At 54.1% G+C, this 24,222-nt stretch overlaps 4 protein-coding genes across 4 annotated transcripts; 2 read left to right on the forward strand and 2 right to left on the reverse strand.

Moving 5' to 3' along the window:
* The first annotated feature begins 791 nt into the window (after positions 1 to 791).
* Positions 792 to 7,610, forward strand: PV07_11584 (uncharacterized protein). The gene is made up of 2 exons (XM_016399032.1): positions 792 to 1,525; positions 1,576 to 7,610. Exons 1-2 carry the CDS (start codon positions 1,064 to 1,066, stop codon positions 7,426 to 7,428), a joined length of 6,315 nt encoding a protein of 2,104 aa, XP_016243594.1. The 5' UTR covers positions 792 to 1,063; the 3' UTR covers positions 7,429 to 7,610.
* A 1,119-nt stretch (positions 7,611 to 8,729) lies between these two features.
* Positions 8,730 to 12,896, reverse strand: PV07_11585 (uncharacterized protein; the record flags this gene model as incomplete). The annotated part of the gene is made up of 1 exon (XM_016399033.1): positions 8,730 to 12,896. One exon carries the CDS (start codon positions 12,894 to 12,896, stop codon positions 8,877 to 8,879), a length of 4,020 nt encoding a protein of 1,339 aa, XP_016243595.1. The 3' UTR covers positions 8,730 to 8,876.
* A 2,549-nt stretch (positions 12,897 to 15,445) lies between these two features.
* On the forward strand, positions 15,446 to 18,821 carry PV07_11586 (uncharacterized protein). Its single transcript, XM_016399034.1, has one exon. It carries the CDS (start codon positions 15,566 to 15,568, stop codon positions 18,413 to 18,415), a length of 2,850 nt encoding a protein of 949 aa, XP_016243596.1. The 5' UTR covers positions 15,446 to 15,565; the 3' UTR covers positions 18,416 to 18,821.
* PV07_11587 (uncharacterized protein) lies at positions 18,498 to 22,666 on the reverse strand. The gene is made up of 3 exons (XM_016399035.1): positions 22,394 to 22,666; positions 21,148 to 22,192; positions 18,498 to 21,098 (listed from the first exon to the last, which is right to left on the reverse strand). The coding sequence occupies exons 2-3, from the start codon at positions 22,163 to 22,165 to the stop codon at positions 18,766 to 18,768; spliced, it is 3,351 nt and encodes a 1,116-aa protein (XP_016243597.1). The 5' UTR covers positions 22,166 to 22,192; positions 22,394 to 22,666; the 3' UTR covers positions 18,498 to 18,765.
* Between the last annotated feature and the right edge of the window lie 1,556 nt (positions 22,667 to 24,222).

The raw sequence follows: 24,222 nt of genomic DNA on the forward strand, positions 1-24,222 counted from the left end.
CACATTTGCGCACCCGAGCTGGCCATCCGGTCAATCCCACTGGATTCTTACGGCAGTCCGTCCAGGTGGAGGGTTTCTGGCGCAATGATATTGCGGAGCGGCCAGCTAGACCCTTGTTGACGGGACTGGGCCATCTCAACGCATCGTCACTTTTCTTCAGGCTCCGACATCGCCGGCGTCTTGTCACAGGCAATCCATCTTCTTTTCTTTCCCTGGAAACCCTGCAGGCTTATGAGCTATGAGCTCCGTTCGGTGGATCGTTCGGTTGAAGCTCGTTGCGAAGAGCAGAAGCAGAGCAAGGTAATGTGGGAGGGGTGGCGGGGATGGTCGTATGGAGTGTTCGGCGGGGCAAGCTGTACGAGCAGAGTAGTGAGCACCTAGGTAGAGTAGTTGCAACGGGCGTGTCCACCCACACTCAGATGTTGTCGAGCGTTGATGATGCAAGTGCGTGCCATGCCCATTTCTTCCCGAATGTGACGACGTGGTCTAATCAGAGAAGAGAATCGTGAAAAATCTTATCAGATTAGATTATCACTGGTCTTGAGAGAAACCCACTCTAGAGGCTTGGCATTGCGCTATCTCGAGCAATGCCAACCACAGTCCCACGACGTTGCCCACATTTGTTTCCTTCGCCTCATACGTATATTGTAGGTACATACTGAGACGGGACGAATACCGTAGTACAATACCGGCGTCTTGATACGAGCTGTATTTCAATACGAAACCCCCATTATAACCAGACCTGTCACGGAAATGACAGGAAATTCTCCGACCCTCGCAAGGATGATGTTCTCCTCTCCAGATGCCTCTTTGCCTTCAACCCGGTCGTGGGCATCAGGCCAAGTCCACCAGACATGGGAATTGCCACATCCTGGCCGGCTACGCCAGGTCCCTATGTGGAGCCTCGCCTCCAACTTCTCACCAAAATGCTGATCGAACCTTTGCTACGGGATGATTCGGTGACTCGTCTCAATCTCAATTGAATGGGGTACAGCTTCAAGTCCAACTCATCTTCTCGATATCGAGCTCAGCCGACTATCGAAGAAGTTGACTTGCCAGTAGAATGGGCTCTATACAAGTCGACGAGAGTGATGATCGAAGGCTGGCAAATGGCCATTCTGCCGACATATTGTCTACCAGAGAGGCTGACGCGGAGGGCTTTTGGTCTTTCAAGGTCGCCGGCCTTGCATCCGATCCTCCAAACACTCCAACGGGTCTAAGAGAGGACATCTTGCTCCTCGCATGGCTCCTCGTTCTCTTACGAACCCAAGACGAAGGTCACGTCTGGTTTGATTGGGCTTACGAAGCTCGAGAAAATGGTGCTCTCCACGAGCCCGTTAAAAGGCGCTTGGCGATGGATGAATTTGTGACAGGTTTACAAGACAATATCGGGCAAGTTGGTGCTAGAATTGCTCGCCACATGACGACATGTACCCAGAGTCAGCTACCTGGAGGCTCTGGCCCTGTTTCGCTTCTGTTGAGCACCGGTTCCCTATCTCAGACTCCTGAGAAAGCGAATGATCAAGTGAGTAAATGACAAACCCGAGCGTGCCGTCACTGACCTGTCGCGCGAAGTGTATACTGCATCTCCAAGTACAATTTGACGAGGGCCGTCTCAAAATTCGTCCAGTATGGCAGACAGAGAACATGTTGCCATATACGATGACACGACACGTCATAGCACTGGTCGATACCGTCAAAATGTGCCTTTTGAATCCGGACGACCCCGTTAAAAGTGTTATTCGACCGACAGCAGCTGATCTGGATGAAATATGGAAGTGGAATCACCCACTGCCACCATCCTACAACTTTTGCATGCACGAAGTGATTTGCCAGCAAGCCGAGATATTCAAAGACAAGTTAGCAATCTTATCCTGGGATGGCAGCCTCACATACGCCGAAGTGGACCGATATTCTACATCCATTGCCTATTCGCTGAAAGAGATGGGGGTCGAGTTGCACGATGTCCTGCCAGTGTGCTTTGAGAAATCAAGATGGACCATCGTCGCCGTGCTTGCGGTGATGAAAGCAGGGGCGACATTCGTTCTGATGGATCCAACCCTCCCGCTTGCGCGTCTGCAAACCATGGCGAAACAGGTCGGAGCAAAGACGATGCTTACATCCCGGAAACAACACGAGTATTCGGCGGCAATCCTGCCCGATGGGAACCTTATGGTTGTGGAAGAGGACTCGTTCAAGCACATCCCATGCTCGCAAGTCATGCCGAAATTGACAGTCGTTCCCCCATCTACTCTGATGTACATAATTTTCACTTCTGGCAGCACGGGCGTCCCGAAAGGAGTCTTGATTTCTCACGAAACCTACACAAGCAGTGCCTTTCCTCGGGCAGAGGCAGTCGGATACACGGAGCACTCTCGGGTTCTTGACTTTGCGTCGTATGCTTTTGATGTCAGCATCGACAGCATGCTTTGCACTCTTTCGAAGGGCGGATGTCTCTGCATTCCCTCTGACGAAGATCGGATGAACGACCTGAATGGAGCAATGCGAAGAATGCAAGTCAACTATGCCGGCCTGACCCCTTCGGTAGCCAGAATATTGGACGCGGATGTCGTGGCCTCACTCAGCGCCCTGGGTCTCGGAGGGGAGGCAGCCACAGCAAGAGAAGTGACGCGCTGGGGCCAAGTCACTAGGATCGTTATAGGCTACGGGCCATCCGAATGCACGATCGGATGTACAGTCAACAGCAGCGCTGCCACCGGCAGGGACTATGTATCCCTTGGGAGAGGCAACGGGGCAGCTATATGGATTGTCGACCCCACTGATCACGAATTGCTCATGCCGGTGGGTGCTGTGGGCGAATTGCTTGTCGAAGGTCCTATTGTGGGACAAGGCTACTTAAATGATCCCGACAAAACCGCGGCGGCTTTTATCAGTGATCCATTGTGGCTCACCGCAGGCCATAATGGCTATGAAGGTCGCCGAGGCCGCTTATACAAGACTGGAGATCTTGGAAAATATGATCCTGATGGATCTGGCGGCATTGTCTTCATTGGGCGAAAGGACACGCAGGTCAAATTGCGCGGACAACGCGTCGAGCTTGGAGAAATCGAGTACCAGCTCAAAGCTAGACTCCCTCCAGGCACCAACGTCATTGCAGAGGTGATTGTGCCTTCAGGTTCTGGAGGTCAACCTACATTAATGGCGTTCATTGCATTTCAGTCTATGAAAGGACAAGAGTCTACCGATCTACAGTGGGCGCAACCCCATAAAGATCTACAGGAAATGCTGTCAGCGGCGGATGCGGAGTTGGCCAAGGTCCTCCCACGATATATGGTGCCAACCGCATATGTGCCGGTCAACTACATTCCTGTGATGATATCAGGCAAGACCGATCGCAAAAGACTGAGGCAGTTCGGTGCGACCTTCGACCTTCGACAGCTAGACCAAGCCACGAGTAATACCGCTCCTCGACAGCTGAGCGATCTTGAGCAACTCGTGCGGCTGGCCTGGAGCCAGACACTGCAGCTTGATCCAGAAACCATTCGGCCTGACGACAATTTCTTTGCACTAGGCGGCGACTCGTTAATGGCAATGAAACTTGTCTCTGGTTGTAGAGCTCAAGGTCTCGATGTTACAGTGGCGAACATATTTCGCTGCCCTACGCTCTTAGCGATGGCCGACATTGTCCAAACTTGCAGCTCTCAAACACGGACAGAAACGCCAGCCTTTTCTATGATCTCCCAAGATGCTGAGAGTGCCCGCTTCGAAGCGTCACAATGGTGTGGTACAGATCCAGCCGCCATCGAAGATATCTACCCCTGCACACCATCACAAGAATCGCTTTTCACCTTCTCCATCAAATCAACACGAGCCTATATTGCCCAGAGAATCGCTTGTATACCGTCACAAATCAGCCTTGATGCCTGGAAAAAAGCTTGGGAGGAGGTTGTCGCGGCAAGTCCTATGCTGCGCACTCGCTTAGTGCAACTCCAAGATCCTGGTTTGCAGCAAGTTGTGTTGAGAGAGAGCATATTCTGGAGACATTCGACTGATTTATCGCTCTACCTTGATGAGGACCAGAGTGAGAAGATGGAACTTGGTCAAAGCCTAGCTCGATATGCCATCGTCGACAACTCCAAGGACGACAAACGATACATGGTCTGGACCATTCATCACGTTCTCTACGATGGGTGGTCCGAGCCTCTGATACTCCAGAAAGTCAGCAATGCCCTGCGGGATGAGCAGACCGAGCCACAAGCTGAAATGAAGGACTTTGTCAGATATGTGCGAGACGTGAGTGAAGTCGAGGCTCAAGAGTTCTGGCGGCAAGAATTGGACGGAGCCGTTGGCCCTCAATTCCCGCGTCTGCCTTCTAGAGACTATTTGCCGACTCCCGACGGCATGCTTGAACATCAATTTCGGCTGGAGACAAACCTTGGATCGACTTTCACAATAGCTACACTGATCCGTGGTGCATGGTCGCTCGTGATGTCACAGTATACAGGAAGCGACGACATCGTTTTCGGCGAGACGCTCACAGGTCGAGACATTCCTTTAGCGAAGGTCGAAAGCATCGAAGGCCCATTGATCGCGACTTTACCGTTGCGCATACGTATCAACCGAACGAGCTCTGTACAATCTTACCTACAAACGGTGCAGGAAGCCGTACTTGTGCGTACACCATACCAACATGTCGGAATGCAAAACATCAGAAAGGTTAGTCGGGATGCTCAACACGCATGCGAAACCGGTACGGGTCTAGTCATCCAACCAGAGCCAGAGTACGTGGGCACCGAACTTGGATTTGGGCAGACAGATATCGTCCATGAAGCGCTACATTTTAACCCGTATCCACTTATGTTGGCCTTTGGAACACAAAAAGGCAGTTTGAGGGTCTGCGCGAGCTTCGACACCGGCCTGATTGACGTCGCACAAATGAAACGAGTACTCGCGCAGCTAGAGACGGCTTGCTTGCAGCTAATGAAGGATCCTCTCCGAAGACTCAATGAAATATCTTGTCTGCCCGAAACGGAACTCGACCAGATCTGGCGCTGGAACAAAATCCCTCCATTGTCCTTGGACAAGTCATCCGGCAGGCTTCGAGCAGATGCAAGTATCGATCAAGGATCAACATATCCTCCTGCGGTGGTATCTTGGGTATGTAACCCACAAAATCCGTCTCTCTTGTCGCCCATTGGCAGTATTGGCGAGCTTTGGCTGGAAGGGTCTTTCTTTGCAGCTGATAACACTTCATCTCCCACCTGGCTCCTGGCTGGAAGCTCCACTTGTGCTGGTCGATCCGGAACAGTGCAACCGACCGGCGACTTGGTCCAGTTACAGGACGACAGCAGCCTCGTTTTCATCGGTCGAAAGGAGAATCGCTCAACAATCCAAGGCCACGTAATGGACATCGCAGACCTCGAAGCTCATGTCACCAATTATCTTCCGTCAACAACCCGCGCCGCCGCCGCCGTATTCCAATCGCCACCGGACGGGAATCAGCAGTCAGCCGAGCATGAATTGGTCGTTTTCGTCGAGCAGCAGCCCTCTCAGGAGGAGCATGTTCCGCTCATGGCAGCGAAACATGACATGACTTACGATGCACCCGGGCCATCCAGATTGCACCTAACTGTCCATGCGACAATTCACCTCGGCCTTGCCATTGCCCTAAAAAAGCTTGACAAATTCATCCAAGATTCTCTCCCACCATACATGCTTCCCTCTGCGTATATCGTGGTTGACAAAATACCGACCGAGATGGGACGGCCTGATCATAAGCTGTTGAACCAGATAGCATCGAGAATTCCTAGGTCTGTCCTCACAACCCTACAGGAAAGCTTGAAGGAGGTATGGAAGACCACCACCACGCAGACAAGCTTGACCACCCCAGAGAACATCGTGCGCTCTGCCTGGGCGAAGATACTGAGAATAAGTCCAGACAAGATTGACCTGGACGACAACTTCTTCCGCCTCGGAGGGGACTCGGTGCTGGCCATGAAATTGGCATCGAGTCTTCGGGTTCAGGGACACACTTTGACAGTGGCCGACATCTTCCAGAACATGAAGCTTCGCGACGCAGCTAGAGTGTTGAGAGTGGACCAAGTATCCGTGGAGAAGACGCCGGATTACAAGCCATTCTCGATGCTTGACGGGGTGGACGTGGGCCTGTTCCTGTCCGACGTGGTGCGGCCGAAGCTCGCTGACCCGCGCTGGACCATCCAGGATGTCATGCCAGTGACCGAGTCTCAAGCGATCGATGTCAGGGCAACAATTCAGGTCCCGCGGACATCCATCCAATACACCATGTTGTACTTTGAGAAGGGCCTCAATCTGGACAATCTGATCCGCGCCTGCAACAAGTTGGTCACGACTCACGACATTCTGCGCACTGTCTTTATCGAGCACGAGTCGTCGCTGTTTCAAACTGTCCTGGACGAGCTGGAATCTCCCGTGTCCACGCACCAATCCGAAGGAGATCTTGAACAATACGTCGTCGCACTCTGCAAGACGGACATAGAATCAGACCTGCGCCTGGGGACACCTTTCCTCAAGATGTTCCATGTTAAGGGTCCGGACGGCAAAGGCTGCCTCATCATAAGACTATCCCATGCTCAATACGACGGCATCTCTCTGCCCAGGCTGCTTCGAGACCTGGAAACCTTATACGCAGGGGGAACGGTTGTCGACTTCAGGCCGTTCTCCGCCTACATGGCGCGCGTTGGCGACGGACGCGTCAAGGAACCGGCACTGAATTACTGGCGCACCCTTCTGCAGGGCTCCAAACTGTCGATTTTGGAGGGACCCTCAGCACAGCACGCGACACGAGCGATGTTCCTCACCAAACCCGTCGACGCCGCTCGCCGTCCCGCGGAGATCACAACCGCGAGTCTCCTGGCCGGGGCATGGGCCCTCGTCTTGGCTCGCCGTCTGCAGCAACCCGATGTGACATTCGGCTGCATCACGTCAGGCCGCAACATGGACATGCAAGACGTGGAGAAGGTCATGGGCCCGTGCTACCAGTTCACCCCGGTGCGAGTCCCATTCGAGGCGGGATGGACGGCGATGGACCTGCTGCGCTTCGTGCAGAGGCAGAGTGCCGAGTCTGCGGCCAATGACTTTGTCGGGTTTGGAGAGATACTCAGAAGCTGCAATACGCAATGGTCGTTGCCGGAGTCGTCGTCGTCACGACACTTCTTCTTCGACTCTGTCGTCCATCACCAGGATTTCGAGGACTACGACACGATACCCTTTGCGGGAGAGACGTGCAGGGTGGAGATCCAGAACCCGCACGGCGACGCGGCCCATCCGCTGAAGGCCGTCTCGTTCGTCCAGAGTGGGCAGACGCACGTCGGCGTGGTCGGCAGTGAACGTGACCAAGCCTTGATCGAGGCGCTCCTCGCCGAACTGGCTGCGGCTGTCGAAGAGGTTTCTGCCCATCGACCGGAGATCCTCCGGCTCAATGGCTGATTACCTGACTGGCGAATTGATTGGCGCAGAGTAGCTTGCTTGCTTTACGGGACATATACATATGCTCTTGGTAGTGAGTGACCGGTATGAGATCTCGTTCCTCCGTTCTTTAGCAATGGCTTCCTGCAAGAATGTGTGTGTGTGTGTGTGTGTGTGTGTGTGTGTGTGTGTGTGTGTGTGTGTGTGTGTGTGTGTGAATTATATGCACGCCGAAATGTGCTTCGTCCGCTATCTTTGTCGTTCAGGAAGAGGAGCCAGGCCGCTTCAATCGGGCACGTAACGGAGCGTTGAGGGAGCTGTGACTCAATAGAGAAACATGATGAATTCTGTTGAGGTAATTAATGGTCAGAGGGCTACTAGTCTGGCCACGCTGTCAGTCCTAAATATGTGACACGCTCGACATGCAGCACATATTGCACGTAACGGTGCTAGCAAGGCTGGCGATGCTGGCGAGGCTGCATCTTTGAAACAATCCCCCACACGCCAAGTCCCTCGTACTCCGTACGTCTACTCGGTATGTACTGCGAGCTGTTTACCGTCTCTCGCCATTTCCTTGTCTTGACAGTTGGTCATTGCCTGTCCAAAAGGATGACGATATCTACACAATCAAGGTGTGGATCAAATCATTGGGCACGGGAACATTATCTGCCTTGCTATGGAATCTCAACGACAATGTGGAAAAGCTTGTCACATGGTTGGACGACAGGACCAAGTTGAAATACAAGACAAAGGTGGTGATGAGCTCGTGGTCGAGCTGCCCAAACTCCTTCGGCGCGAGCTGTATCTTGCAGTCGCCCACCAGCGGCCAAAATATTCCTTCGCTGATCAGGCCCTGTACCTGTACGAGCAGCTGTGTGTGTGGTGGCCACTGCCACGGCCTGACAGCGGCTTCTACGAATCAGCATCAGAGGCGGCCCTCCCGTGGCTCGTGCTACTCAAGCCCGTTCTCTCGGCTCTCCAGACGTTCTACGCCGTGGCTCCCTCCTGCCTCGACGCCTTCCCGTGCTCGCGGATAGATGAGGGGAAGTCGACCGGACGGGTGGGCTGGTGGGCTGGTAAGCAACGAAACCGCCTGCTCAGGCTTTAAAGGCAAGGCTGAAGGGTATCTATGGCTGCAGTGTTCCGGTGGTTCCGCACGACCAGGTGCAAGGGCGCAGAGAGATGATCCGAGCATCTTCTGCTCAGGGGAAATGTACGTGCCTGGTCTCATGGGACGGAAGACGCGAGAGATTCTCTGCTCGTTACAAGGAAGGTTGTTCTGCGATCCGGTCATAGAACCCCGGTCGGCTCTCGACCATAATCTCGCCCACCATCAATGCTCGATCGACGCGCAACATTATTAGATCCTACGGGGTGTTTCAGGAAGCATGGAGCCTGGAAGAGCGCAACTCGACTTGAAAAGCGAGGGAGAATTCCAGTCAGACAGTCTTTGTACAGATTGGCAGCCCTCATTTGGCCATTCCAGTGGAGTTCTGGACACCAATGCCAAATCGTGCGCCTTCCTTGTCCGCTGCTCTGTCAAATCGCCATCTGGACTTCGTCGACGCGAGAACTTCTCCCTTCGCAGCTGGGAACCACCAACCCATCGCAAAGACTCGGTCGGCAAACACACGATTCAACTGTTGATCGGTCATGAACTCTGCGCCCACAGGGTTGACATCCCTGGAACAGACAGAGTCTCCGGCGAGGAAGCTCATCATGCCGGCAATAGTGCACGGGTTGTGAGGCAACGATCTACGAATGTTCCATATCGGCAGCGTTGCGTACGCCAGGAGGCTGCAGAGGATCATCGTTCCTAGAATGGCTTGAAGTGCAATCTTGGACGAGTTGTTCTGTATCAGGCGAAGACCGGTGCCGCTATAGAAGGTAGCATTGTAGACAGGGGCTCGAGCACCAGTGGCGTACGCTTCGCGCATGTTGGCGTTGATGTACAAGGCCATATACTTCCGGTAGAGATGCTGGGTCGCGGTGAAGAAGCGCGACTGATTTTCAACCCCCATCAGATCTTCGGGGTCAATGCCCGATCCGCCGAGAATCATGGTTTGGAAGAAAGACTCGACGGACGAGCTGCCCGAGTACCCAGTCGCCGGAGTAGTATGTAATGGCTCCAAATCAGCGTATAGTAGCGACGCACGCGCGGGATGATCCCCCTGGGGAGGTCCAGTCTGCCAGAGGGGCAGGTTGTCGGCGATCAGTTCGGCAGTGTAGAGCTGTGCTTTGGATTTAACGGTTCTTCTTGTGCTCTCATCAACGGTGGGTGGCCGCGAAGGATCGGCTTTCATGCTCGGAGGCAGGAAAGCAACCGTAGCATCGACTTCCTCGATATCCTGCCAGCACATCATCGTGGTCACGTTCAAAGGTGCCGTGTCGTTCACCCGGAGATGGCCAAAATAGAATCCAATCGTCGGGCAATCTTCGGAGTACCACCCTTGCCTTTTAGACCAAAATGTCAGCCAAATACCGCTCGCGTAAGCACCTGCTCCGTCGTTGGGCAGTAGTAACAAAGGGGCGTAAAGCTGGTCAGCACATTTAGCCGAGATGTTGGTCTGGAACAACATCGTAGCCAAACAGCTTTGACCCTCGCACGAGTAGGCAGAATCCGTGACGTTGGCAGTGACTTTTTCAGGCGGAACGAAAACACAGTCCAACGAAGCTCGGGTAGCTGGCAGCGTGACTGTGACCCCCTCATCGGTCACGTTATCGACTTGTGTAGATGCAGGAATAGTGAACTCGGGGAAAGCAAGTTCGTCGAATGTAAATGGTGGGTATGGGGCCCCTTGCTGCTCAATCAAGCCCAGTGATATTCCCGCCGTCCCGTCCGACGTGGCGCCATCGTAGGATGTCCAATTACTGTTGACATGTGAAGTCACTCGCACAGAACCCAATGTGGGGATCTCATATGGTGTTATCTTATATAGCGCGGCGACAATGATGGTGAGGAATGGTGCAAGGAACCTAGTCACCGACGAAAAAGAAAGACTCGGGTTCATGTCCCAGGCTCCCGCAAACAGATTCCTCAAAGGCATGTGGGCCAGCGGGCTGTCCGCGGTTGGCCTCCAACGGTGGGAAGCCCCAGATTGTAACTTGGCGAACGGGCTGAATATCGATATGGCCGAGTCCACACTCTGAGACATGGTTGATATAAGTATCATGACGCATGCCGGAACGATTGTAGACAAGAGATGCGCAATGCTGCTTGACATCGAAATAGAGCAGATACCGCCAGTGTCGGCTGATTTTCCCTGCAGCACTTCGAGGACAATCACTACACCAGCCGGCGTGATGAAGTTCAGAGCCATGAAGCGCCACGAAATAGCAAATGGCTGCCAATATGGACGGTCTTGGGTGGCCGGCTGACGACCATTTGCGGGCTTTCCTAGCTGAGGTTCCACCACCACTCTCGGAGAGTCGGTGTCGTCGACCACGGTGCACCTGAACGTCCTCGGCGCGAGGAGATCGTTCAATTTGCTATCGGGGAAATGCCCGGTGTTCCGAATCAGCAACAACAAGTCTGCGCTCGAAGTGAGTATCGCAGCTTGACTGGCGGCATTGTCAGGGTTTCGTGGAAGAAGGCCAGTCGCTCGATTAATCAAGATGGCGGTCGTGCATACTGCCAAGAGGCCAAACGCGGTGGCCATGACGACGAGAGGCGACAGCTTGACGAATAACCGATTCTCTTGAACATGTTGTTGGCTCTGAACCGTGGTGTTTTGTGGCTGAGTAAGAAACTTATGAGCAAATTGAACCATGACCCCTTGATAAACAGCTTGAGCACTGGCAACCATGTTCTCCGGATCCAGAAAGGGTTCCAAACTCGATTTTCCGTAATGATCGGCAAGCAACGAGAAGTAGGGGTAAGGATATACCATTTGAGTGGTATTCGCCACTTTTGCTAACGGTGCTAAAGTGAGATCTGACCCAGCCATGATGATGCTCTCGAAAGCAAGAAGAGTGTTCGTGGTGTTGAAGTTGTCCAGCATTCTGGTCGTCCCGTTCTGGGTGCTTTGTAACTGCACCCCAGTCCCGGCTGGAATGGCTGCAGGATCTATGATGACCGCTGAACTCTTGATGGAGTACGTTGGTCGGCACACAGCTATCGAGATGTTAACGATGTTGACCAAGTAATTATAGGAGAAGCTCGATTGATTGTAAGCCAATTGCGTGTATCTCCCATCGGTGACTGCCAGTAACCAGGCAGGCTCAAGCCCTGACGGGCACTGCATGTATATGACTTCCCAATCGCCTTCTATTGTCCGAGAATGAGCTGTAAAGTCGAAATTCGAGTTCATGATAGTGTATGACGTATCAAGAGTGGGAACACACCCTTCAACTTCGATATCGAGCGAAATGAGAGGATCGACTTCGGAACCAAGGACGGTGTACTGGATCGGAAGTGGATTGTGAAGCACCGGTATGTGGCACTGGAAATCAGGAAGGAAAGCATCCAAGGTGACGGTCAATAGTGAGCTGGCGTGCAACGACTGGTCTACGATAAAGGTATCATAGGCCATAGTCGCTGTTGTGCCGAAGCTGAAGGGTAGGTCTCCATGAGAAGCGCCATAATAATTGCGCAAAGTAGTATCAAGAAAGCTCAGATTTCCTATATTTCCCGCACCGACGCCGTCGACACTGGGGTTGGGCGCACCTCCATATTGACCGGACACTCCGGCTGCAGAGAAAGTCGAGTTCAGGTGGATTGGAACTCCGGTATCGAGCATGGGTACAGCCGAGAGGACCAGGAGGCCTGTTGAGAAACCTGTAGCAATCATGAGGAGCAGTCTTCCAGATTCGGCCGCGAGGACTCCCCAATGGCGGTTCTTGACTGCTCGTGACATGATCGCAGGGAACATCGGGGTGATGTAGTCAACCAGTAGTGTTTGACCTCCGTGGCCGCCAGACGCACGAAACATTGATTGCCAAGGTGAAATGATCTTTGAAGTGTAGCATACTTTCTGCCAGAGGATTGCAACAGCCGTCAGCACAACTGTAGGACCGTACTTCCAGGTATAGACATTGGAGGAGATGCCTGTGCTGAAACCATTCCATGCTTCTGATAGTTGATAAAGTACGCCAAGTGCAACGATCAGAAGCACAAACAGCAGGAGAAAAGCCCCCAGAACGCTCCTTCGATGCCAGAAAGGTTCCCACGGTCGACAAGATTCCGCAATATTGTTCCGATCGTTGAGGCTCTTACTGCCGATAACGGCTCGCGTGAACGGCTCCTTGCTAGGTTGTTGACCGAGGGCGAATCCCGCATCCCCAATCAAATCAGAACCCTCTTGTGATTCTGACTCGGAGACATTAGCTGGGTCCGACATCACCTGGTGCATTTGTGTAGGATGCGTCACTGGGTCAACCTCGTCTTCTGCTCTTAACGGGGTGTATTTGGCAACCGGACCCAGTTGCGCATCCGGGGCGGGCTTCCGCCGCACAGTGTTTGATGGCGTGTGTGGCGGGCGGCTCTCCATAGCCCAAGCTTCCGCTCCTCGACCCTCGTGCTCTGTCTGTTAGCAGAAGTTGTAGCCTGCGCTGGACATGTAGCACAAAACCCGTGGTGTCGAAATGTCGGGCGGACATGGCGACACACAGCAGCCTTATAGAAGAATCGAGGCGTCTGAACTTGTTGCCACCGCACCACGGCAGCTGCGGCTTCAGTTGGGCGCAGCCGTAGCGATCTGTGTCTGTGCTGCAGACCCTTGGTGCCTTCCAAAAGAACCTCCACGGCTGAACCAGGGGCCTGAAAGTGGAAAGGCAGGTTTACTCTGGGTGCATGAGGCTTGAAGCTGTGCCTCTTTTCGGCCTAGAAAGCTCGTATTCGCGACCCGTCGCTGTTCCAGACCAGTCGATCGGATGCTTAGCGCGGGGCGGCACGCGAAGCATTTTGGCTTCCCAGTTGTGTCCCATCCATTCCCCACGACGCTCTGTATGATTTGGACTTGACTTGCTCGAAAGTCTGATGGCCGGCAGAGGGGCGTCCGTGGGATTTCAAGGAGGTGGGCTTTGAGGAGAATGTCCACCTTTGTCTGTATATAGAAGCCGGATGAATTAAACGAAAAGCATCCCCCATGTGCGTCGGGAAGGCTGAAAGAATTAGCCTTCTTGCTTCCTCGAGCCTCAACCTTTCTCGCTCGGAGAAAATGAAGAGTGGCGTTGAGATATAAAGTTGCGTAGAGCCCCTATGCTTCTCTGGCCGTTAGTTCGAAACAGCAGCATCAACCAATACTCTAGAGAGGACATCTTAGGCGGTGTGGTATTTTCATGTTAATCGTAGCAGATTGGTCCAAAGCGGCAGGGTAAAAGAGATCGTCACCTAACCCAATGGCCTGTCTTCACGGGTTGCTTAAGCCCGCGAAGTTTTCGACGATAGCTCCAGCCTCTGAACACGAAGTTGTCCGAACATGTAGGCCTAGAGAATTCTAACAACTGGTACTGCTGCTACCGTAGGTATTCGATAGAGCTTATCGACAGCATCAGCACTTGGGGCTCGCTGAGGCTGAAGGAAAGGGCAACTTTAGTCCACTTTTCCCGGAAGCGAGAAATGTTAGATGCAACGCTTTTAAAACCCCAGTTAAGCCAATGAGACCGAAACTGGCAGCGAGACTAACCTTCGAACGCGGCAAAATTTGACCGTCGACACAAGGCCCGGCTGGCGCGACGGACGAGATTGTCTACAGCGCGAACGGCCGATGTAAGTCGGCCAAGATGGTGGCAGAGCTCTTGACTGTGTTGGTGGTAAGGCTGTGACTCCCCATAAAATCAGCCTTTTGAAGGTATTGAAGATCACCATCATGAAGCTGTCGGACATAATCAACTGTTGAAAATCACTTCAGGAACTACAACCGGATGCCGTGGTCTTCATGGACGGTTGACATGATACCTCGATCACATGTGTTCAGCTCGTCGTGATAAATTGTCGACTGTCGGCGGATTTGTCAATATCAGCACAAACCTCCTCAGCTTCAAGCAATGCTTAAGGAACTTACACATAAGACAGCAAGAAAAGGCGACATCCATGCGTCGCCAGGGCAGGTTTTGACCAGTGCAAAACCCCGAAAGCCGCGTCGCAAGTGGGCAGATGAACCACATCGTGCATCCAGACCACGTTCTCTTCGTAGAGATCGATCAAAATCTCAGCGTCTTCTAAGGAGGCCAGGTTTGGTCCGGACAGTCCACGAGATCGGTAGCTTGTATTTGAGCTTCCTGACGAGTCCTCCGCTGTCGAGAGTGGTTCAGATACTCCGATTTTAGCACGTAGCCGTGGCTCATCGCCAGCGCTTTCAGAGTGGTAACTGTCTTGATGGAAGCTCAGCCAAAAGTTGATTTGGCGCCGGAGGTCGGATATTGGCCCTTACATCAACGTCTATCGTGAAGTCAGAGTTGTAAAACCAGAGCCTAGGATATTGTTAGTAGGTATCAAAGGCTCCTCATTGTCGCCAACAGATGAATGGCCTGGCCCGATGTAGCGGTATTTTTTCGAGGGTCGTGCCTGAGTATGCGGCGCAGGCACAACATCCTATGTACGTGCGGATTCCGCTCGTCTATAAGCTCTGCGGCCGGTCCTAGTCACTTCCACGATCTCGCGATGCCATCTATCCCCTGGTCCGCGGTCCAGACATGGTGCACACGGGATGGTCCTCGAACAACGATGTTTTCGTCGCGTGCATTCAGTATAGGACAGAGGCTGTCTCTGACTACGTCGCTGGGCGAATGAAAGTCCCTGCGAACTTCGAGACCAGCCGCCATTTGGCGCAGACGCACTCAGACCTTGTTGCCCATGGCGCCAGAGAAGCTTTTTGTGATAGTCCTTGTGGGCTGGAAAAGAGTCCGTGAATCGAAGGGGGCAACATTAGTCACTGGATGGTAGGGTCTCGGACACAGTTGACCAAATATACAAAGTTGAACCGAAAGAATGTTCTAAAAGCTCGTCCCCTGTAGATCTGCCATCACGTGCTGCCCCAGATTTGACGCCATGTTACTTCCCACAAGACTGGCCACTTTTAACTTCAGCCTCGCGCACCTACAAACTACTGCTGTCCCCTCGACCCATTCCTGCCAGTCGTTGGCTGCTTGAGACAGCACCCTTGGGCTCCGTCCGCGTCATGTCTCACCGCCTTGTTCCCTGACCGAAATTGTCACCATGCCGCTTTCCAACAACGACGTCTCCTCCAAACTCGGCCCCTCCACGAAGAAGTCCATATTCGAGCGACAAAAGGCAGAGGCAGAAGCCAAAAAGGCCCGAGAGAAGGCGGAGACGGCAGCTGTGCTCGAAGACTTTGTGAAGAGTTTTGAAGATAATGGGAACCAGACATCGGGCTTTCCTTCAAAGCGAGGCTCTGCAGGTGAAAATAGAGGAGGATTTGGCTCTGGCGGAAGCAACTACGGTCCCTCCGGCCCAGGGAAGCGCCACTTCACGAGTTCGAGTCTGAAGAGTGGTCCCGGCAGTCTGGGACCGAGTCCTTCGTTGCCCAAGAGTGGACCTGGTAGCTTGGGTCCGGCGCCAGGATTTGGAAGAAAGAGACACTATGATGAATACTCGGGTCGAGATCGGGATCGAGAGCGCGACCGCGACCGCGATCGCGACAGGAGAGACAGGGTGTTTTCATACAGTGACGGAAGAGATGAGGACAATCGTAGGGACTCCCATGCTTTCGCTCACGACGACGACGACGAGGATACACGGGACACAGATGAACTCAAAGCCGCGGCGAAACCTACTTTGCATCTCGCCTCCCTTCCACCTGAGACGTCCCCAGCGGTTATCAAGGCACTCTTCACTCCTTCCCCATTGACTGTCGAAAGTGTGCGCATCCTCCCGCCTGGGCCAGGCTCAGCCGCTGAACGGAAATCAGTCTCGGCAATCGTCACGCTCGCCGCCGAAACCCCGGCGGCAGATATTGACACCATGGTCTCGCATCTCCAGAACAAATACCTCGGGTTTGGCTTCAACCTCTCGATTTCGCGCCATCTATCCTCCGCGGCCTTGACCGGCGTGAACTCACTCAGCAACAACACTCCGTCTGTGACCTTGCACAATCTCCCCTTTGGTGCAAAACCGGTGCCACAACACACATCCTTATCCCGAGCTCCCCCGCCGACCCAGGCAGCTGCAGGTAGCCGCTTTGCTCCCCCGGCTTCATACACCTCATCAACGCCCTACGGTCCTCGATCGATGAGCAGCATGCCCCTCACACAAGTCATGGTACAAGTCCCGACTGATCTCAGACAACTCCGTCTTATCCACAAAACCATTGAAGCTCTTCTGACTTATGGTCCCGAATTCGAAGCGCTGCTCATGTCCCGGCCGCAAATTCAGCGTGATGAACAATGGGCATGGCTTTGGAACTCAAGATCAACAGGCGGAGTGTATTATCGTTGGCGTCTCTGGGAGATCCTCACCGACTCCAAATCGCGTCGCCGACCACGTTATATGCCGTACGGGATGCGACAACCACAAGGTGACATATTATTCGAGGGGCAATCAACGTGGATTCCCCCAGAAGAGGACCTCAAGTTTGAATATACCACTCATCTTGAGGAATTCATTTCTGATGACGACTACAATTCTTCGGACGAAGAAGGCATCGACGACGACAACAGAGGCGGACTAGCTAGACGGTATCATGACCACCAAAAACTCGCTAATATCAGTGACTCGACAGCCGACAACGACGGCACAGGTTATCTTAATCCACTTGCGAAGACGAAACTCATTCATCTACTTTCCCGCCTGCCAGAAACAAATGCAAGACTGCGCAGGGGTGACGTTGCGCGGGTGACCGGATTTGCAATTGAGCACGCTGGGGCTGGGGCGGATGAAGTAGCAGAATTAGTCACGAGGAATGTGGTCAGGCCATTTTGTTACAGCGTGGCGAGACCGAAAGGAGATACGGACGATGAGGACGACCATCATGAGGGTGAGAACGGCGATGGCACGCCAAAGCACTCGGGGGATAGGGATCCCTCCAGAACAGGAGAACAAGATCAACCCTCTAAACCCAAGGAAAAGGATACAACCCCAGCTTCCCTGATAGGCTTGTATATCATAAGCGACATCCTCTCGGCCTCTTCGACCTCGGGCGTCCGGCACGCATGGCGCTATCGCTCTCTCTTTCAACATCAGCTTCTCGCCCAGAACGTTTTGCCTGTGCTGGGTAAGCTCCCACAAAAGTACGAATGGGGCAAGCTCAAGGCCGAGAAGTGGAAGAGACAGGTGCAAGTGGTCTTGGGGCTGTGGGAGGGGTGGTGCGTTTTCGAGGAAGCGAGGATGAAAGAGATGGTCGAGGGCTTCTTGCATCCGCCTCTGAGCGAAGAGGAAGAGAAGCAAAAGGCCAAGGCCGAGCAAGAGGCCGAAAGAGAGAAGCAAAGGGAGAGAGACAGGGCTGCTGGGGCTGTGAGCCGTTGGCGCAGCGTCGACGATGCTAGTGCCAACGGAGGTGCTAACACTGATGGCAAATCCGTCCCTTCTGCCTCTGGCGAAGCGAGCCGGGCAGCCGCCGGCGGCGATGTGGAAATGAACATGGACGGGACACCCATGGTCGATGACGACGGAGACGGAGATGGAGCCGAGGCCGAGATCGACGACCAAGACGATGACGGGGACACCGTTCTGAGCGACGAGAACATCGACGGCGTACCAATGGTGGACAGCAGCGACGATGAACAGGAAGGACAAGATCAAGCTCAAGCACAAAAGGATGGTGGAGAACCACCTCACAGACAGCAGGAGCAAGGGCGCGTTGAGGAGCAACAGCAGCCGCTGCAACCCCAGTCTTCGGACGAAAAGGACGGCAGCGAGGCAAGGAATGCCTCCAGAGCCGACGCACAAGTAAAGGAGTCAGGGCGAGAGGCGCGCGGAGAGGCCGGCTCTCGCGACCAGGCGACAACACTAAAGCCCGCAAATGCTTCTCCACCGACGCCGACGACGACGACTTCTCAAGGCCGGAGAGCCCGCCCGAAAGCCGTGGATTTCGACGACATGTTTGAGTAGTACACAAACAGGCAAGCTAGCAAGCGTAGGGGGTCCAATGAGCACGCACGAGTACACCTGAAAAGAATCGCGAAAGGGAGAAGAAGAGGCCAACGAATTGGATTGGTCCTTGGTGATTCTAAGTAATGAAATGGCCCCAGGTTGAGAAAGAGCGAGATCTTTGCTTTTTGGGTTCTTGCTCCACGGCTCCTGCCAATCTCCCGACATGCTGCCATTTGTCTTATCCGTGTTCCTTACCCGCGGCTCGAGCTGCCGTTACATACCCATATACCATAGCCTGTAGGAGGCTCCGTGCTCTGCGTTCTAGCAGACCCAAGAGGACACACTGCGACTCAGCCGAGCCAATGCTCCTACACTTCCTCCATGCTCGTCTTCCCCGGTTCTCCTTCCGGGAGCGTGTTTCTCAGAGTCCTCGGTTCCTCCGGGGTTGGGCTCTTCTCCAAAGGCAGAGTGTCTCCGAGTGTGCTTGCAGTTGTATGCTTGCTTGCTGGAATCGCATCGGTACTTGGATCGGGCTCTTCTCTTTCCAATTCCGATCCTGACGCCTGGGCACTGCTTGCCGTCGTGTGTTGAGAGAGGCCTACCTCTTCGCCGTCCTTATCGGCTTTCCCTGCTGATTCAGTCCGACTCAGAGGGTTAGACTTCTCCCTGATGGGCGTTCCAAGTGTGGGTTCCGGGTCTGCAAGTTCGCCAGCAGTGTTTGTGGCTAGACTGGTCGCCATTGGTGTCGGTTGCTCCTCAGCCTTTACTTCCGCCTCTGGAGGACTGGGCTCAGCCTCAGCATGATCGGGCACGTCGACAGTAGCCGGCGGAGAAGTTTCTACCGGAGCGGAGTTGTCGAGCTCCTCAGCCTTCTTCTCCGGAACATCCAGGTTCGCAGATCCGTCCTCCCCCTCTAGCGCAGGCGCAGGCGCAGCGGGTTCGCTCGAAGTAACATTCAACTCGTCAACGTCATCAATAGTCCACAACGCGCGCGGTGAAAACATGGAGAATCCTAGAGGTTTCATTGCAGCAGCCGGAGACTTGGCTGGAGCACGTCTTTGAGGACCTCGGGCTCGACCCTTTCGTGCATCTTCCAGAGGTTTCGCCTCTTCGGCCATTGGCTCCGGCTCCTTCTCCTTCTCCTTGGGCGGTCCCAAACCAAGTTTCTGATTGAGATCGTTCATAAAGTTTCCCCTCAGATTGGCAATTTTACTGCCTGGAATAGGTCTGGCCGGGATTTGTGGCTTAGCTTTGGCGACGGGTGGTGAAATCTTCTCTTGCTCAGCCGACCCTGCTGAACCGCCGGACACGGTCTTTGCCAGCCCTTCTCCAGCAGGTTTCTTCGCTGGGCGAGCCGGAATTTGAGGCTTCGGTCGATCGGGGATGCTGGGAACTTTCTTCAGCTCTGTAGGCGACGTATCCTTCGGTTTCGTCGCGTCAGTCTGGGGGACACCTAGAGGTGGTACTGCGCCGAGTGCTTTCGGCGGTCGGGGTGGAATACTCGGCGCGACCTGAGCAGAGGAAGCCCCTTCACCTAACCGGTTCTTAGCGGGACGTGGTGGCACGCTTGGCTTCGCCAAAACTTCTGGTGAGGCCTCGGTGTCCGCCGGCTGTTCTCTTGGTAGATTGGTGACCGTTGTCACGAGATGGTGGCTGTCAGGGCTATCCTCCCAGATGTCTCGGCTGGGAAATCTGGGTGCCATGCCAGGTCTGGTTGGCATGTCGTCACGCAGGTGAGGCGCAAAGCGGGATTGTGCCAGTCTCTGTTCTTTTGACATCAGCTTGGCTTTCTCTTGCTCAGATGGTTCTTCCTTTCGGGCTGCTTCCTGTCCCGGAGGTTCAAACGTCTTTGAAGCAGAGGCATCCTCCTTGGCCTTGGCAGGAAGATCTGGCGTAGAGACGGTGGCGGAGTAGAGGGCACTGCTTGGTGTATCTTCCCAGATGTCTTGACTAGGAAATCGCTGCTTGAGAGCATTGGGTCTCTGCTTGAATCGTTCAGCGTGATTGATCGGCTGCTTGTCATCATCCTCGGGGAATAGTGGTTCGTATTCGTGCACGTCTTCTAGCGGAGTGTACATGGTATCTCGTTCCTCGGGATGTGAAATGAATCGCGACAAGGAATGGTTGGCGCTGTGGAGACTGTACATGCTGGTGGGTCTGCTCGGTGGGCGAGATCCTGGGGTAACATCGCCGCTTGCTGGCTCAAGGCTTCCACGGCGTTCTTGCTTGGGAGAAACGGCGGGTTGCAGGAGATCCAAGCCGGCTTCCTTTGCGACCTCGTCCGCTGCTAGAATTGGCACACTGTAGCCGTATTCCTGAAAATATTCATCTTCCTGGCTCGGCTGCGAGACAAGCGGCCGAGTTTCCAGAGTTTCATTGACGCTTTCCTCACCGCCCGTGATCTTGCTATAGCGTCGACCCGCCGGAACATGAATTTCTCCCTCTTGTTCACTTTCGATTGCATCGTGGTCGTCATGCCTACTGGAAACCGAAAGTCGGCCACGACGGACTTCTGCTGGGATGGTCTCGTCCGCTGGAAAACTGGCTTTTCTCAGTGGGGACTCGAGGGCCGGTTGAGAGGTGTTGGTAAGGGTCTTCGCGAGGCTGTTGGGAGTGTTTTGCTGGGACCTTGAGACATAGATATCCGACGCCAGGTATCCAATTTGTTCATCAGGATATGAAGAGGTTGTTCCTGACGTTCCTGGACAAATGAGTTAGAGCGTGCCATGTTTTCGCAGCAACCACCTTACCGAGTCCTGCTCCGCGGCTAGCCGTATTCCGCACAATTTTATTCAAATCATCACTACTCAACGCGAAAGCACCACGGCCACTTCCGATGCTTTCATAGACTCCATGACCAAGAGTCTCCTCGATTTGGGCAACCTCGGGGTGTTTTGCGTACCAATCCTTTTCAAACTTGTCCTGAGGAGCAACGCCATGACCATGAAGACCATAGCTCCCAGGAGGAGTGAAGATCTCCCTGCTTGCTTTCGCCCGTGAGTGGTTGGGGCGCCTCTTCTCGCCGTTTGCGCCTGTATGGGCCGGACTCAGACCTGGGGCAGGGGAAGGAGCCTGCACGTCTCCCAAAAGAGGGTTGATGGGAACTCGGAGCCCCAGTTCTGCAGGACCAGACTCTTCATCCCCAAAAACCGAGGGCCGGCGCTCACCGCCGATTGTAGACGAGGGCCGAGAGAAACTTGACCGGGTCGTCACTTGGTGCAGGCTTTCACCCTCGTCTTGCGACGGAGTTGACGGCTTCCCAAGACCGTGGGAAGCGGCCTGCTGCGAGTCGGTCCGGGTGACAGCCTGGACCTGCGCAGTGGCACTTGACTTGGGGAGAGAGGGCTTGGGAGCATGCAAATGGAGGTCTTGCGCGATATTTCTGGTTTGAGCCGCCGCATCCGCAGCCAGAGCTGAGATGGGAGCCTGCTGATTTGTCTGCATATCCATCTGCATCTCCATTTCCATGTCCATGATTTCGGCATACTCCATGCCTTCTTGACCCAGAGATGGGAGGTACTGGACGCTGGGACGACGGGGGAGTCCCTCGGCGGAGGCTTGCTCATTGGTCTTGTGACGGGTGAGATTGGCGGACCATGGCTCGTTTAGAGGGGAGCGAGGGTAGTTGGAGGGCGAAACCGAACGCTCGAGACGCTTGTTTATGGGACGAGGAGGGATATCAGGCAGCTTCCCTGCGCCGTGGGCAGCAGCTTGCTGGGCCCGAACAGGGCGAGGAGGAATGGTGGGAGCGACTTGAGCGGCCGACATGATGGGCAAACTAATGCTTGATGCCGACTGTACAGAGATAGGCGTTAGCATGCGAGGAGGAGCAATCGAGGTCGGACAGGGCGCAAAGTATAAACAGCTACTCTCTCGGAGGTATATCTCACTCACCGCCCTGGCAGATGCTGCTAAGGTTTGCGAGTGGGATATTTTTTGAGTCCCCTTGACGATAAGGACTCGAGAGGGTTGAAATTGGAGAAGCCAGCTACGTACCGTTTTTGGAGAAAGGGACAAAGAAAGGAAAGAAAGGAAACTCGTAAGAACGATAACGGAATCAGTAGATAGGTTGAGGTTTGGTTGAGATCAATGGGGGGGAGCGCATATGGAAGAATGTCAGGAAAAGCAAAACCGAAGATGATGCAGGTTTGAGGTCGGAGGGCAATGCGGTGTTTTTTGTTGTATGCTGCAGTTCGAGGGGACTCTTGCGAGTTACTAGTCAATCGTGGAGAAGCAGGAGGCTATTACTCGTAGGTGGTCACTGCCACCACCACCAGCACCTTGCAGCGGGCTGCTGCCACCGAAGCCCCGATTATTATGGGCTCTGCCCCTGCAAAAGGGCTCACCAGGCAAAAAAGTCACGGGTCACAAGCGCAGGAAAAAGTCTTTTGGTGGTGATGATGCAGAGGGATGATTCCAGGCCTGTGGCTACTGGTCCAGTGAGTGAGCAGCCCGTCACCGCCCCTGCGGGTGAGAAGATGGCTAGGCTTACGTAGGAATAGTGGCCCGGCAAAGGGTGGCCATGGGTGGCCATGGGCGGCCAGTAGCCCAAAGTGATGCACCATGGGGCTCACCAGGTCTCGATGCGGTCTCAGTGGCCTCCATGGTGCCAGCCCAGCGGGGTCCTGTTCAACCCCCAGGGCACGTTCTTATAGGTGCCCTCGGGGCCCTTTGGGGGCCTTCCTTCCTGGGCCAAGGTTTGCACGGGCGTTTTGAGACGCGTTTTGGCGAGTCAGAAGACACCCAACAGAAATCACTGGGTCGAACTGGCTCGCTGGCTCGCTGGCACATCAGATGCCAGCGCCCGGATGTCGCATGCGGTTAGGCTCGGAATGACTGTGAGCACAAATTGAAGCCAATTGCGGTGGTTGTGATTGGCGCAGCGACCCGTAGCCCTTGGGCGGTTTGGCGGGTGGGCGGGGACTGTGGGCAAAAATATTCAGGAACACGTCCAATTCTCTGCATTCTCTGCAGGCACTGACGTGATGCATGCCTCGTCCTCGGCCTCCACGCCTCGATCGTCACGAACACCTTTCGATCGATTGCACCATGAATCTGACTTTCAGTTTCGATTACGCTCCATCGAGTCTCTCCGTTCATCACCGGGCAGTTCATCCAAGACATCATATGACAATGACGCGAGAAGCAACTGAAACCTTGAGCACAGCAGCTCCAACACCAACCCACTCCCCCCCACCTTTGCGTACCTACGCAAACCCAACCACTAGTCTTCTGCCCTGAGATCTCAAGACATGGGAAGCATCTGTTACCGAGATATGAAGACAGTCGACAGGAACAAGCATGAGCCTGGAACAGAGGCAAGGCAAGAGCAGGCAGGACAATCCTCCCATAAGGTATCGGGTTGTTGCTTCAGATACCAGCTGGATTACCCCAAGTCTCGGTAGACGTAGCCGTTGCTGCCTACTGTTCCGGTATTGCTGCCAATGCTAATATATATTGCCGAGTTTACAGTTGAGGGCTAGATAGTCCGTACCTCGTGGTCAAATGGGATACCGTTGGGCTTAGCCCATGACCGTTAACGATGACGGATCATCACCAGGATATTTCACCATTCTGTCGACCGTCCAATACGTCGTTCGTAATGACGCCAAAGTAACAAACCCCGCAAAAGCGGCAACGACCAGCCCCAAAGAACAAACGGAAGCCATGTACCTGAATCCATGGCCTCCGACACTGCAGCTCAAGCACAAAGCCGTACCGTATGGACCATGAAAGCCCTCGGCATCGACGACGCAACAGAGATATCTTGAATGCTTTGGCACGCGGCGATAGAAGAGAGCAAAGACACTCGGGAGTGGCCAGGA

Source organism: Cladophialophora immunda (genome assembly GCF_000835495.1).
Source record: "Cladophialophora immunda strain CBS 83496 unplaced genomic scaffold supercont1.7, whole genome shotgun sequence".
In the NCBI taxonomy this organism is placed as follows: domain Eukaryota; kingdom Fungi; phylum Ascomycota; class Eurotiomycetes; order Chaetothyriales; family Herpotrichiellaceae; genus Cladophialophora; species Cladophialophora immunda.